General features: G+C 37.9%; 1 protein-coding gene across 1 annotated transcript; it reads right to left on the reverse strand.

Moving 5' to 3' along the window:
• Positions 1 to 683: 683 nt before the first annotated feature.
• LOC126796914 (calcium-dependent protein kinase 20) lies at positions 684 to 8,790 on the reverse strand. Its single transcript, XM_050523627.1, has 7 exons — positions 7,908 to 8,790; positions 6,873 to 7,016; positions 6,621 to 6,773; positions 5,686 to 5,801; positions 5,145 to 5,312; positions 911 to 1,135; positions 684 to 785 (listed from the first exon to the last, which is right to left on the reverse strand). Exons 1-7 carry the CDS (start codon positions 8,788 to 8,790, stop codon positions 684 to 686), a joined length of 1,791 nt encoding a protein of 596 aa, XP_050379584.1.
• Between the last annotated feature and the right edge of the window lie 5,411 nt (positions 8,791 to 14,201).

Here is a 14,201-nt window from a genome sequence, read left to right on the forward strand (position 1 = left end):
CAGCAACGCGAGTGGCTCTGGCCCAGAGAGGGTTGAGAGACTTGGAGACGGAAGAAGAGAAGGCGAGAGTGGAGGGAGCCGAGGGATGGAGTCATGGAAAGAAAGAGGAAGTGGTGGCTGCCATTGTTTTTTTGACCAGGAAGAAGAAAAGTGAGGACCAAGTCATAAAACCAAAACTCCTAAGGAGTTGATAAGTTGTCCACACTCCCTTTTTTTTTCTTTTTTAGTTACAAATGAAAGTACGTCGTTTTGGGTTCTCGACGTCGTTTTTTGGGCAAAAAGTAGAGACAACAAAAAAAAGACGCGCAGTTGCACCGTACCTCCATCTATCGCCGGATTCTGCCATTTTTATAGGGGTTTTCTCCAGAAAAACGTCATACTCTATGCCCGACATCTCGCCCACACGTGGATCTGCCACTGTGGTATGTGGGTGGCTATCTTGATATATTGAAAAGAAACTAAACCTTCTCTAAAAAAAAACAGGAAGAAAGAAACCTTGAATACAATTACGAATCTCTAGAGAAACAAGGCACTAATTGATCTTTTCAATCCCTGAGTCCTGGCTGATCTCTACAATAGTATTCATCACTAATCCTGCTAATTTATGTAAGACCAATATTAGTACATATTCACTATATAGACTATGTTGTGGATTAGACGTAACCGCATGATAGGATTGAAGATCAGCTACTAATATGCCTACTACTCATGTTCATCTGTAACCCCTTGCCAAAACCAGTGTCTTCCATCATAGCCACGAATTCACTGTAATCGATGCGCCCATCCTGAAAATAAACACAAGCCGATCAACAAAATTTTCCTCGAAAAATTTCATCAAATGGCAGCAAATTTAAGGGAAGAAAGAGTCGAAAAATATCAATTATGTTAGCAGGAAAATGAGTGGAATTACATTATCCTGGTCGACTTCACGTATCATATCGTCTAATTGCACATCGTGTAAACCAAACTTCTCGCAGGCTTGTTGCAGCTCATCTCGAGTAATGTACCCACTTCCATCTTTGTCAAAGTATGAGAATGCTGCAAACAGGTGATCTTCCTTCTGGACCTTGTTCAGGTGGAGCATAGCTGCTATGAACTCACCATAGTCTATGGTGCCACTATTATCCACATCCGCCTAATAAACGTTCAGGAAAAGAAAAGCATTCATCAATCAGAATTTTAACAGTTGGTTTACAACCATGTAAGTCTGGGATTATCCATCCAGATGATCTTGTTTTTGACACGACTAAAATGGTCAATAAAAACTATTGAAATTAAAGAAACTAACATCATCTATACTCGCATAGTTGCATCCCCATACTGTCATCAGTCCTTTGTACACAAGTTGAGCAGTACTTATTTCATGTTGCATATCTATTATCAACAGTGGTCTCATGTGTATTTTTTTAATTACAAGACTAGAAATGTACACATCTTTAGTAGTATTGAGATCTGACACTTCCCATTCAACCTGTTTTAACGTCATCTACATACGAAAATTCTAGTGTACGTAAACTTTAAATAAAGATAAAAAATCAAACTGTAAATCAGATGACACAACTGTTACGAGGAATTGAAGATAGCTTGGCCTTAGCCCTCGAACCAATAGTATTCAGGACACAAGAAGACTATTTTCATCTTAGGAAAATGTACTAATTTATTTCTTTTACTCACTCCACAACTAATTAGTTCTAATACGATATAAAGCCAGCACAAAAAAATCACCAAATTATGAATTTTTAAATTTACCTCTTTGTAATTTTACCTCATATAGACATACAAAAAATTATGTAAAAACACATATGCTTATTCAATGTGTTTTGCTGAAATTATCAGTCGTAGAAAACATAATTATAAAATGGTTATCTTTTAAAAAACACTTCAAACAAAATTATGCAAACCAATGTAATGAAAACATGTGCATTGCACGGGTTTGAAGCTAGTACTATATAACTAGAACAACTCCAATGTTGATACAATGAGGTTCATTCATTCCTGAAACTAATATGCTTTCATTTACTTACAAACTTCCAACCAAGTGTAAAGTAGAGAAAGATTATTAAAGCGCCAAAAAGAAATATATAGATGTAATAACCCTAGATTTTTGAAACGATATTTGAATTGAATTGAATTCCATTAAGTTATTAAATTCAATTAAAAAGGAATTGATTGTTTGCAAACTTTACGAAACGGAAACGGAAACGTTCCGAGAACGTTTGATAAGAAAACGTTACGTTTCCGAACGAATTTATCGACTTTTATTCCGTCGCTCGAAGTCGAAAACTTTCTTCACGAAAGTTGTAGAGCTCGTCGAGACGATCGCATGGACATGTGACACGTTCGAATCGGACGTCGGATGGAAAGGTTATTAACGATAGAAGTTAGTTTCCGATTTGGAAACGGGTATAAATAGGATAGTTTGTGAATTAGGGTTTCCAATTCAGGAAACCCTTCTCTATTGTTTCGCCGCCTCCCTTTCTCTCTCCCTCCCTCGCGACTCTCTCTCCCCTACCTCTCCTTCCAAGCCGGCGATTTCCCTCCAACCGCCTCCGTGCTTGACACCGCCGGTGTCACTGAGACCTCGTGACCACGACGCAGCGATTGGTAGTAGCGGCGACGCACCCCGAGCGGGGATCGAGCAACACCGACGGAGATTGACCTCGGAATCTTCGAGTTCGGCGTGGCCGGCATCGCAAGAACTCGGCGCCACCACCACGACCTCGCTCCTTCCTCCGCGACACGAACCTACCCACGGGAGACTCACCTCGAGCAGCGGCGCCATCGATCGTCCTTCCTCCGAAACCGAGTCTCACGGCGACTTTTAGAGCTTCATCGAGGGAATCCGACGGTCCAAAACGTCGATAGAGGTAATGAATAGCTTCGTGTAATTGTTGTGATGGTTGTTGATGATTGTTGGAACGTTTTGGTTGGATTTGAGGAGATGGGTGGGTTGATGAACGCCGCCGCCTTAGGCGGCGCGTGTGGAAGTGTGGGGTGGTGTAGGGGCGGCCTAAGGCCGGAGGGAAGGAGAGGGGAGAAAGTATGAGAGATTTGAGGTAACGGTGGCGTGCTACGCGCCGTGGTTAGCCTCGGCGCGTGGGCCCCACGCGCGGCCCGCCGGAGGTGGCGCGTGTGCCTCACGCGCCGCCACGTGCGGCGGTGGGAACAGTTTTGACAGAAGGGTATTTTGGTAATTTACTGTGTACGGTAAATGTAAATGTAATTTTTATTTACTACGGTAAATGTAATTAAATTTTACCTTCGGTAAATGTAAATATAAATTACTTTCAGTAAATGTAAAAAGTAATTTTGTAAAAAGGTAATTTAGTAAATTTTATTTACTGAATTTGTATTTACATTTAAATCGTATTTATACGTACAGAAATACGTATTAATATTTATACGTACAGAAATACGTATTAATATTTATACGTACAGAAATACGTATATAATATTTATACGTACAGAAATACGTATTAATTGTATATTTGTACAGTATCCGGGAATAGTAACAGTGAATAGTACCACTGAACAGTAACTTCGTAAAACCGAAAATTGCTGAACAGTAACCGATTATTACTGTTTCGGCATTTAAAGGTTACGAAACGATTCTAAATTCTTCTCTTATCTTTTTAAGGTGATCGTTAAACCGAGGAAAGGAATTATCATCGGGAATTGTGGATTTACGTTCGAGTCGTTAAGGTGAGTAAAATCTCACTGAATTACGAATCTACCCTCGTGGTGATTCGACATTTTTGCAAGTGTGTTTATCAAATGAATTATAGCATGTATATAATTTAGTGGACTACCTATATACAGTATAATGGTAATAAGTACATATATATATAGTTCATTAAATTACGTACTGTTATTAATTCATTAAAAATAGTCATTTCGATGACGGAAGTTTGTGAATTGAGCATGTGTGGTGAAATATGACATGTATAAGATATAGTGGACTATATATATATTGTATAAATGGTAAATAAGTACGAATATATATAGTTTGCTATATAATATACTGTTATGATTTTATTGTGATTCTACTGAGCATGTGATTTGAATTGTACAATATGATGTGAGATTATTGTACGTGATTTTTAACATTGAGATTGTTAAAATGTGAATTGTCTTCGGACCTGATTTTGGTACAATATGATGTGAGATTATTGTACGTGTTTGGCAAGTCGAAACCTAGCCTTTGGCCGGACGAAAGTTACGATACAGTTAGAGCTTTAGTCTGTCTGCCTTAGTACTGCATGTGAGGTAACGAGTGGTTATCTGCTCATGGGTACTCAGTTATTTTGGATGTTGGGTAGCGGGTGGCTATCCAATATCAGCGGTGTATTACGAGAGGGGTAACAGATGTGTACCAGCGTTCTTGGTACCCGTATTATAAATGCATTGGGTAACCAGAAGGGTTACTTAATTTTCTCATGAGCGTTTCATTTCATATTCTTTTGGACAACCAGATGGGCTGTCTATTGACTCATGAGGGCATTTATATTTTTTGATTTGTGATTTTTCGTATATTTTGATATGCGAATTATATTTGATTTTACTCATACGAGCTATAAGCTTACCGGGTTTGTGTTTACAATCCCGGTGCACCAATTTCGATGGTGTAGGGGATAATTCCGCAGGTGCTGATTAGTGGAGTTTGAGTGACGACTACAGAGGCTCGAAGTCGTTCGTATCCTATTGTGGTGAGGTTTTTAGCGTGAATTTGTGTGCGAGAATTTGTGTGCGAGAATTTGTGTACCTTTATTTGTGAGATTTGTGAGGATTATTACATTTCCATTTTATGTATGGATTATAAATTTGGGTTGTAATAATTGGTTGTCTGAGTTGTATTGAGAACTCAGAATTGATCCGCTGTTACACTTTAATGATTTCGATTTATTTGAGATTATTTTGTGTTTAACGACTTTAGAATTTTGAGTTTTTAAGCTCGAAATTTTGGGGTTGTTACAATAGAAATCATTATAGAGAAAGAAAGGTAATTTAATTAGCTACTAATATCACGATAAACAAAAGCATAATATAGCTAGAAAATCTAGTTTAAAGAATGTAAGAAAATTTTGCTATGATCCATGATGAGTCCTTAACCAGTTGAGCTAAATAGATCTAAAATGAGCACTTACCGATTGCATTAACCAAGTGATTTCAGAATCCTTGAGATCAGCTCCTACTCTTTCCAAACCATTCTTCAGCTCCTCAAGGGTGATGTGCCCACTGTTGTCTGTGTCTATCATCTTGAACATTTCCTTAAGGCCTGCTATTTCCTCTTCAGACAGGCTTTCTGCAATGACCTGCAGAACAAATAGAAACAGGAAAGTCATACCCCGAGAAAAGAATCAGCCATCACAACAACTATATTGCATTAATATGTAAAGACACTTCGATCATATCGACCATTTTCTATCTGTTATCCAATTATAAAGTACAACGGAAACCAAAGAAGCCAAATTAATTCTCATATTCTTTTCAACTAGGCTTTTATAGATACATTTTGAGAATATATTGACATAAACATACACGTTAACTTTTGTAAAATGGATTTGATTTCAAACTGTAGTCAGAAAAATGATTTGACTAGTATCCACAGAAACCTGTGTTTTTTTATCTGATGTATCCTATACTAGAAATTATTGTTGCAGAACAATTAGGATGAGTAACACTCACTCTGATGGCAATTTTCTTAAGCTTATTCATGGCAGAAAATTGCTTTAAGCGAGTTAAGACAGCAGAATCAAGAGGTTTATCTGGAGCAACACCATCAACCTGAACCCAAGGGTGTCCTACAAAAGGAAAAATGTGCTACTTCAACACCATGACTAAGACAGAACAACAGACACTACGACCGCTGAAACAGACCATAGAAAGGTTTGAACAGCAAAAACTGACATTAAAGATCAGCATTTTCCCATTTCGACATTCAACATTTTGCTCAATCATCTAATTATTTAAAATTTAAAAATAATAAAAAAAATCTGTCCGAGCAGAAAATAATGAAAAAATATATTATTTGATCTACAAAAGAAGACGAGAGAGCATAAACTTTAAACACCATATTCAAACAAGGCAGTAAACGGATGATATACAAGCAACAAGGCTAAGTAAATTTCAACAAAACAAAGCTTTGAAGCCAAATTAATATTGGTAGGCTCTCCATCGATTCATATGATAATAAAACTGAAGCATGGTGTGTAAATGGATAAACATTCCACTTGAGTTACCAATATATGCATATTACAATTATTAGAAGAAAAAAAATGTCTACAATGATCTGTGTCTCATACTCTGACGTTTCAAGTCTATTTATGTTCTAAGAGATGTTTTGAGAAGGAAAAAACTACTCTCCTTCGCAAAGAATGATAATATATGCTGCATTTGCTTACTACTAGATCACTTAATAAATTTATATCCATTTTACCACTTAATCACAGACTTTGAGTTGTTCATCTAGGATTTCTGTATCGCAATACCACCTTACTATATTTGTATATTCACAAGACAGACATATTCACAAAAACATCAGAGTATGTGAGAAAAAAAGTTATGAAACTTCTACATGCAACAAGAAATCCAAAACTCCAAATTGCAAAGTATGTACTCACTAAGTACTTCATGGGCTGTTATCCGCTTTTTTGGATCCCTTATAAGCATTCTCCTAACCAAATCCTTGGCACTTTCAGATATGTTAGGCCAAGGTTCTGATATGAAATCGAGTTCGCCTTTTAAAACCTGCTCAAATATTCCTTGCTCCGTTTCTGATTGAGAATATCATAAGCAAACTACACTTGTTATATGGCTAAACTTTGATGAGTATCAAGTGATACAACAAATTACTCCAAACATGATATGCTCACCATCCCAGAATGGGGGTACTCCACTCAGTAGAATATAAATGATTACACCAGCACTCCAAACATCGCATGCTTGACCATAATTCTTCCGTAGTACTTCTGGGGCCACATAATACGGGCTACCAACAACATCAGTGAATGTTTCTCCTACAAGAACAGGTTTTTCTTAAAATGAAGTTATTGAAAGTGTTCAATGTACGCAGCGCTGCAAATTGATAGGATATAAGCAACATCGATGAACATCCAATAAGCAACTACGTGCGACAGCCAAACTGCGTGAATGACTAGCTTTGGGCAAGCATTAGATTCTCAAAAGATAGTTATTGGAAACTTTAACATAGAGAGGCGGCAGCTAACTGAGTACACAGGTTGGAACCTTTGTTTCAACAGGGCATTACATATTGCAAAAGCACAATTATTTCAAGTCAAAATCACAAAACTATCTGCCAGTGCTAAAGAAATTGTCTCTTGACCAAAACTTGTGTGTATTTCAGTTACATCTATTTTCAAATAGAATGTGAGTGCAGATGATTTTGTACTAATACAACGGCCAAAATATATCTAAGCTAGTCTGCTCCAGCTCCAGAGAGCTTATGCCACCACTGAGCGAGCTTAAGTGCTGCAATAGTTCATCATCGATTTTTTGTTCCATATTCAAGTACCCTTTGTTTTGCCAGACATATTCAAAATTTCACATACTTTCATGACAAAAATTATAGTATTGAAAAACATAAAACTAACCACCAATATGCCCAAACTTGAAATTTTTAAACTGCAAAGGAAAAAGGAAAGAAGCTATTTCCAATTTTTTTTTTTTTTACAAATGATGTCAGAAAGAGTTACAACAGAAGCTGCAAGCTAGAACACACTAACAATCTAACAACGTAAATGGAGAGCAATAGTGAAGTAATTTCGACCACAAGCAGATAAACAAAAGTGTATAATGTTAGTATTAATTGATAGGGCCAAACAAACAAAATTAGCATCAAATCGTATATATACGTACATGAATTTAAGTTGTACCAAGGATGAACATACCTGGCCTGAAGAACACTGATAACCCAAAATCTATGGTCTTAAGTGGCGCTTCCTCTTCCTGGTTCACAAATAAAAAGTTCTCCGGCTTCAAGTCTCGATGCATGACACCCAAGGAATGGCACGCTTCAACAACACCAACTATAATCTTTGCAAGTTGAGCTGCTTTCCTCTCCGAATAATGCCCTCTTTGTATGATCCTATCAAATAGCTCACCACCTGCGCAAAGTTCCATTACAACATGAACCGCCACAGCGTCTTCATGAGCGCCAACAATTTGTATCACATTGGGGTGTCCTGCCAAGTGATGCATTATCTGGATTTCCCTCCTAACATCTTCCACATCCTCTTGTGTAGTCAGCTTCCTCTTTGCAATTGACTTGCAAGCAAACTCCTTGTTGGTTCCCTTCTCCACACAAAAGTAGGTCGTCCCAAATTGGCCTTGTCCAAGCTTCCTTCCCAAACTGTATATATCTTTTATATTTTCAGTCTTCCTTCCCAACACCGAGTCTATTGACAGTTTAACAGAAGAGACCCTCTTCATATGAGCAGTTTTCTTCGCTTTCTCGGCCTCATGGGTCTTGCTGTCCTCATCCTTCACCCCTTCTGGTTCCGCTTTTGGAGGTTGATCGCTACCAATTTTCACAGGCTCAGGGGGATCGTTGTGCCCTGGAGGAAGCGGAGCCGGAGCCTCATCAGGAGGTTTAGAAGCCTGAGACTCAGCTTTGGATGCCGGATCAGGATTCGAACTTGAGCCATTTTTGCTACTGCCTTCTTCATTAGGAGGAGGGAGCCGGTCCTCCGGTGGCCTGGTTCGCCAAATGGCAGCCGTGACGGATTGCATGAAACCATCGCCGAGATTTGGTCCCACACATGTGTTCCCCATCAAACAAAAAACTCACACCAATCTCAGGTCCCAGTATCAATTTGAACACGCAAATATTCGATCTTCTCCAATGTCATTAATCCGTCAAGTCCCTACCTCTGCGGTAAGATCAGGGCCGGGACCTGATCAGCAAACCCTAGCTTGATTTGATTCTCAGCTCCCAAGTCCCGACATCATACGTACGTCAAGAAACTTCCCAAATTTAATGCGGCCAAAACGAATCGCAACGAGAGAAATTTAAATGGAAACTACAGAAATCAATGTTCGTAATATAAAAATCAAAAGATTAGGAATCGGAAATTGGATAGAAGAAGAAGAACAAGAACGTGCGGGAAATGCAGGGTAGAAGAGTCGTGAAGTAATATGTGAAGCAATCGAAAAGAATCAGATGGTGCGGTTCTGGCATTTGGGTTCATGTGTAAAACTGAAGGGGTGCAATATCCACGTTCTGCATGTTGAGTAACGAGATCGTCGCTTCAGGTAGAGATGAACCCCCTAAACTTACTTATTATTGAGCGTACGAGTACAGGTGGATTAGTATGTATACCAATTTCATTTTTCCAATATCATGTACTAACCAATATATAAATGGTATGAAAAATCAATCATTTAAACTAACCAATAACGTTGGTATACCAATTAATTGGTACGGTTGGTACTCGGTTGGTACGGTTAGTAATTGGTTTCTACCAATATGTTTATGGCTCAAAAATTTAAAGGTCTAATTCAAATATGTAATAGAAAATAACAACACAAATACAAAGTTTTATACAACTTCAACCAAATAACTAAGTACAAAGTTATAAATTAAATATGTCAAAGTCCAAAAATTATAAATTTAACAAAAATCTACTGTTGAAATTTATTTTTAACTAAATCTACGACTGAAATATTTATGGATATATATAATTTAAGAATATATATATTGTTTAGCAATGAGTTGTTATAATTGCACTGATAGCCTAATGGTAGTTGGTTTCAACTTTTATGGAAGAAGACCAAGTTCAGCTCACCATTTATGCATATAGTAAGTTTTTTTTATTCATAAAACTTCTATTTCAGTTGGTACGGCATACCATGGTACACGAAAAATTTGTACCACATACCAACCATCTTTTCAAGTATGGTACGGCATACTATACCATGTACCAATTTGGTGGTATACCAATATACTTGATACGGTTAGTATATGAATTGGTTGGAATAGAATTGTGTATCATTGCTACCCCTACATACGAGAGAGAGATAAATGAGTAGCATATTCATTTTCACATACCACTTTGGTTCTCCTACTTAAATCAGTTAAATGTATGACTTTATTGATTATCCAACAAAATAAGGGTAATAAAATGTGTGGGCACGCTTAGATTCTTATTAACATTTTCGATAGAAAAAAGTTCACCATCGGTACTCAAACTTTTGTAGCAAGATCAATGTAGTACCCCAACTCGAACTTGTACCAATGTAGTACCCAAACTCGTTATTCGCTATCAATGAGGGGTCTGACACCAATTTTTGTTACGGCTCCGTTTGTTTGGTCACGTGCTCCGCACATGACCACACAAAAAAGGGGTAAAATTGACCTTACAATCGAATTCGATCAAAATAGAAACACGCCATTTTCGAGCCCCAATCTCCCTCAAAATCTTTTCAAAACCTAGATCGCGATCAAAATCCCTCAAAACCTAAACTAACCTCACTTCTCCCATAAATTATCGATTAGAAAGAGTGAAAGTCGAGATATTGGGAAGCTAATCTGATAGCATCGCCTTTGTTCAGAATTTGTATAAGCAATGGAGAGTAGAGTGATGTTTGGGATTTTTCGAGAATTTGGGCCACCTCAACCCGATAGTAAGTTTTCGATTAGAATCTATATCTTAATCTCTTTTTCATGTTGTTGTGTTATCATGATCTTGTGTATTGGTGATTCGAAATTGATTTTAGGGTTTAAAATTTGGTTTTGGGTTAGGGTTTAATAAACGGATTTGAATGTAATCGATTTGTGTGTTCTGGGTTTTTATCTTGTTTAGGGTTTGATTATTGTTGAAGATGGTTTAGGGTTTGAATTTTTTTATGTTTAAACCCCCAAATCTAGTTTGAATCGATACTTAGAGTGGTTTCTCCCTTTTTTTGGTTTGATTTCAGTACCAGCTCATCTATATACGATGGAGATAGTCCATGGAGGATATTTTCAAAACTGATACATATGGGAGGAAGAAGTACTTTGTTCCTATGTTTAATAAGAGGGGTGGGAAGACATATTTAGATGGTTTGGATCCGGAGAAGTTTTCATGGGTTGAATTGAACAATATAGCTTGGGAATTAGGATATAGGGAGTTGCCCATATCTTATCATTTCAAGATTCCTAAGACTGAAGCTCATGAAGGGTTGATTCTAATTAAAGGTGATGGTGAATGTATGGAGATGATGAAGATGATACCAAAGAAGAGACAAATATCTATTTACATAACAGGTGGAGGGAGAAGAAGGAATGATGAAGCTTTAGCTGATCATAATCTCCCAAGTGATCTAAATTGGGAGAATCCATTGAATATGCAATCTACAAGAGAAGCAGAGAGAAACCATTTTGAAGCAAATTTGATGGTATCACAGTTATATAGCAGTGCTGAGGCCTTGGAGGGTAGAACTGTGTTAGGTGAAGATGTAGATGTAATTGACCTTACTGATGTGAATGAAGATGATGTTGAAGTATGTGTGTTAGGCAGAGATGTAAATGTGGGTTGTGTGAATGAGCCTAAGGTGTGTCCAAGTGGAGGGACATTTGGAAATTTGTCTGATATATTAGGAGATGAAGATTTGAACATGTATGATGATGATGATGCTGTTGTTGTTGATGATGATGATGATGCAATTTATGGCCATGATGGGAAAAGAATCAAAAGAGAAGTGATAGGAGGCTGTGGGTTTTATTACAAACATACAGCACATAGACCATGGCATGTTGATTATAAAGATCAATTGACAAGGAAAATTGAGGAGATTGAGAAAAAAAAGAGAGAAGCAACTGAAAAGAGGGAAAGAAAAGAGATTGAGAACTTGAGGATAGAAGAAGAAAGAATTAGAGAGAGTCAAGCTTCAGTTGGGCTTAGTAGGGATGAAATTGAGGAGAGAGTAACCGAGAAAGAAGAAAATGAACAAAAAGAGAGAGAAGAGCAGGTTGCAAGAGAAGAGGTTAAGAAACTAGAGAGAGAAGCAGCTGAAAAAAGGGCAATAGAGGCTCTTAAAATGAGGAAAAATGGGAAAATGCCTGTTCAAGGAAGTGAAACAAAGAAGAGTGGTCCTAGGCCTAAGGATGCAAGGTATAACACAAGAAAGGGAGGTAGAAAACCTAGTACAATGGTTGTAGAGGAATATGACTCCACTGATGACTCTGAATACTATGTGGATTCTGACTATGATTTGGAGCATGATGAGGTTGCAGATGATGTCCAGTTTGAGGAAAATGTGTCAGAACCAGAGCAAGTGCCTGAATATGAAGACATGGGATATGATGGCCATTGTTCAACTGATAATGCTGGATCAGATGAGCTTGAGAATTTAAATGGTAGTGACATAGGAGAAGATTCTGACTTTAGCTGCTTTAAGGTGGGGGGAAGGAAGATCATACCCTGAATCAGATCGGTCGATATTAAAAATCCCATATTCAAGATCAACCTTGCATTCCCTAATCCAGAGCAGTTTAGGGAAGTTGTGAGGGAACATGCAATTAGAAACCAGACTGGTTTATGGTATAAGAAGAATACAAGGAAGAAAATTGAAGTTAAGTGTCAATGGGGTTGTAAATGGAGAATGTATGCAAGTAGGGTTCCGAATTTTGGTGACACCATGATTGTGAAGACCTTGTTTGACACACACACATGTTCACCATTGGAAAGCAACCACTTTCTCAATTTTAGAAGAATAGCTGAAGAAGTGAATGATGCTTTATTAGCTGATGAGAGCTGGTTAAGGCAGGGGATACACCACCATATATTAGAGAAGTTTAAATTGGATGTGGGTGTGCAGACCATCTCAAGGGCTAAAAGATGTGCAAAAAGGATGAATGAAGGGCATTATATTGAGCAGTACAATCAGTTTGCTTCATATCAAAAGGAGTTGTTAAGAAGCAATCATGGATCCACTGTTGTGATCAAAACACAGATGGATGGACAAGTTAGAAGATTCCAGAGGATGTACATGTGCTTCAAAGCACAAAAAGATGGTTGGAATGCTGGATGTAGACCCCTGATTTGTTTAGATGGCTGCCATATCAAAGGCCATCATCCTGGACAGCTTTTAACTGCAGTTGACATTGATGCAAACAATGGGATGTACCATATTGCTTATGCACTTGTGGAAATAGAGGATCAAGCTACTTGGATCTGGTTCCTTGAATACTTGAAGGGTGATTTGGGTATAGAAAACAACAATAGGCTTGTGTTCATGTCTGACAAACAAAAAGGAATATAAAATGCTATTAAAGGTATATTTCTTCAAGTAAATTTCATTAATTTCAAGCTTAATTATTTTATGTATCACCATTAATTAATACATTCTAACACATATGTTTATATGAAACAGCTTTGTATCCTTATGTTGAACATAGGAATTGTGTTAGGCATTTGTACAATAACTTCAAGGGTAAGAATCCAAGAGAGGGATTAAAACAGTTAATGTGGAATGCAGGAAGAAGTAGTACTGAAACTTGGTATAAGAAGCACATGGATGACTTGAAGATGTTGAGTCCTGATGCATTTAACTGGTTTCATGACAAACCTCCAATACATTGGAGTAGAGCTTTCTTTGTTGATGACTCAAAGTGTGATATCCTCCTCAACAACTTGTGTGAGTCCTTCAACCATGCCATCTTACCTTGTAGGGATAAGCCTGTTCTTACCATGTTTGAGAAGTTGAGGATGGATATGATGGTGAGGAATGCAAACAGAAGGGTTTCTTGTGAGCAGTGGAAGGTAGTCGTTGGTCCTAGGATAAAGAAGATAATAGTTAAGACTGCAGAGAGAGTAACACAGTACAGAGCACATAGGAGCAATGAGTACAGCTACCAAGTTACTGGAACATGGGAAAATGGCAGCAAGCATGCAGTGGACTTGGGTCTTCATACATGTACTTGCAGAAGGTGGCAGCTTAGTGGCATACCTTGTGTACATGCCCTCTGCGTAATAAGATTCAAGAAACATGATCCTGATTTGTACTGTGATGACTACCTCATGGATTCTACCTATTTGCAGACATATACACCTGCCAAAAGCCCCATTGCAGGGCAGGATGATTAGGAACAAGTTGACTTCCCAATTGCTCCTCCTCCATATAAGAAGCAAGCTGGCAGGCCAAAAATGAAGAGAACTAAGGAAGCTGGTGAGTAGAACAATGGCATGGCACCACCAGCTCCC

This window comes from Argentina anserina, chromosome 6, assembly GCF_933775445.1.
Source record: "Argentina anserina chromosome 6, drPotAnse1.1, whole genome shotgun sequence".
Classification (NCBI taxonomy): Eukaryota; Viridiplantae; Streptophyta; class Magnoliopsida; order Rosales; family Rosaceae; genus Argentina; species Argentina anserina.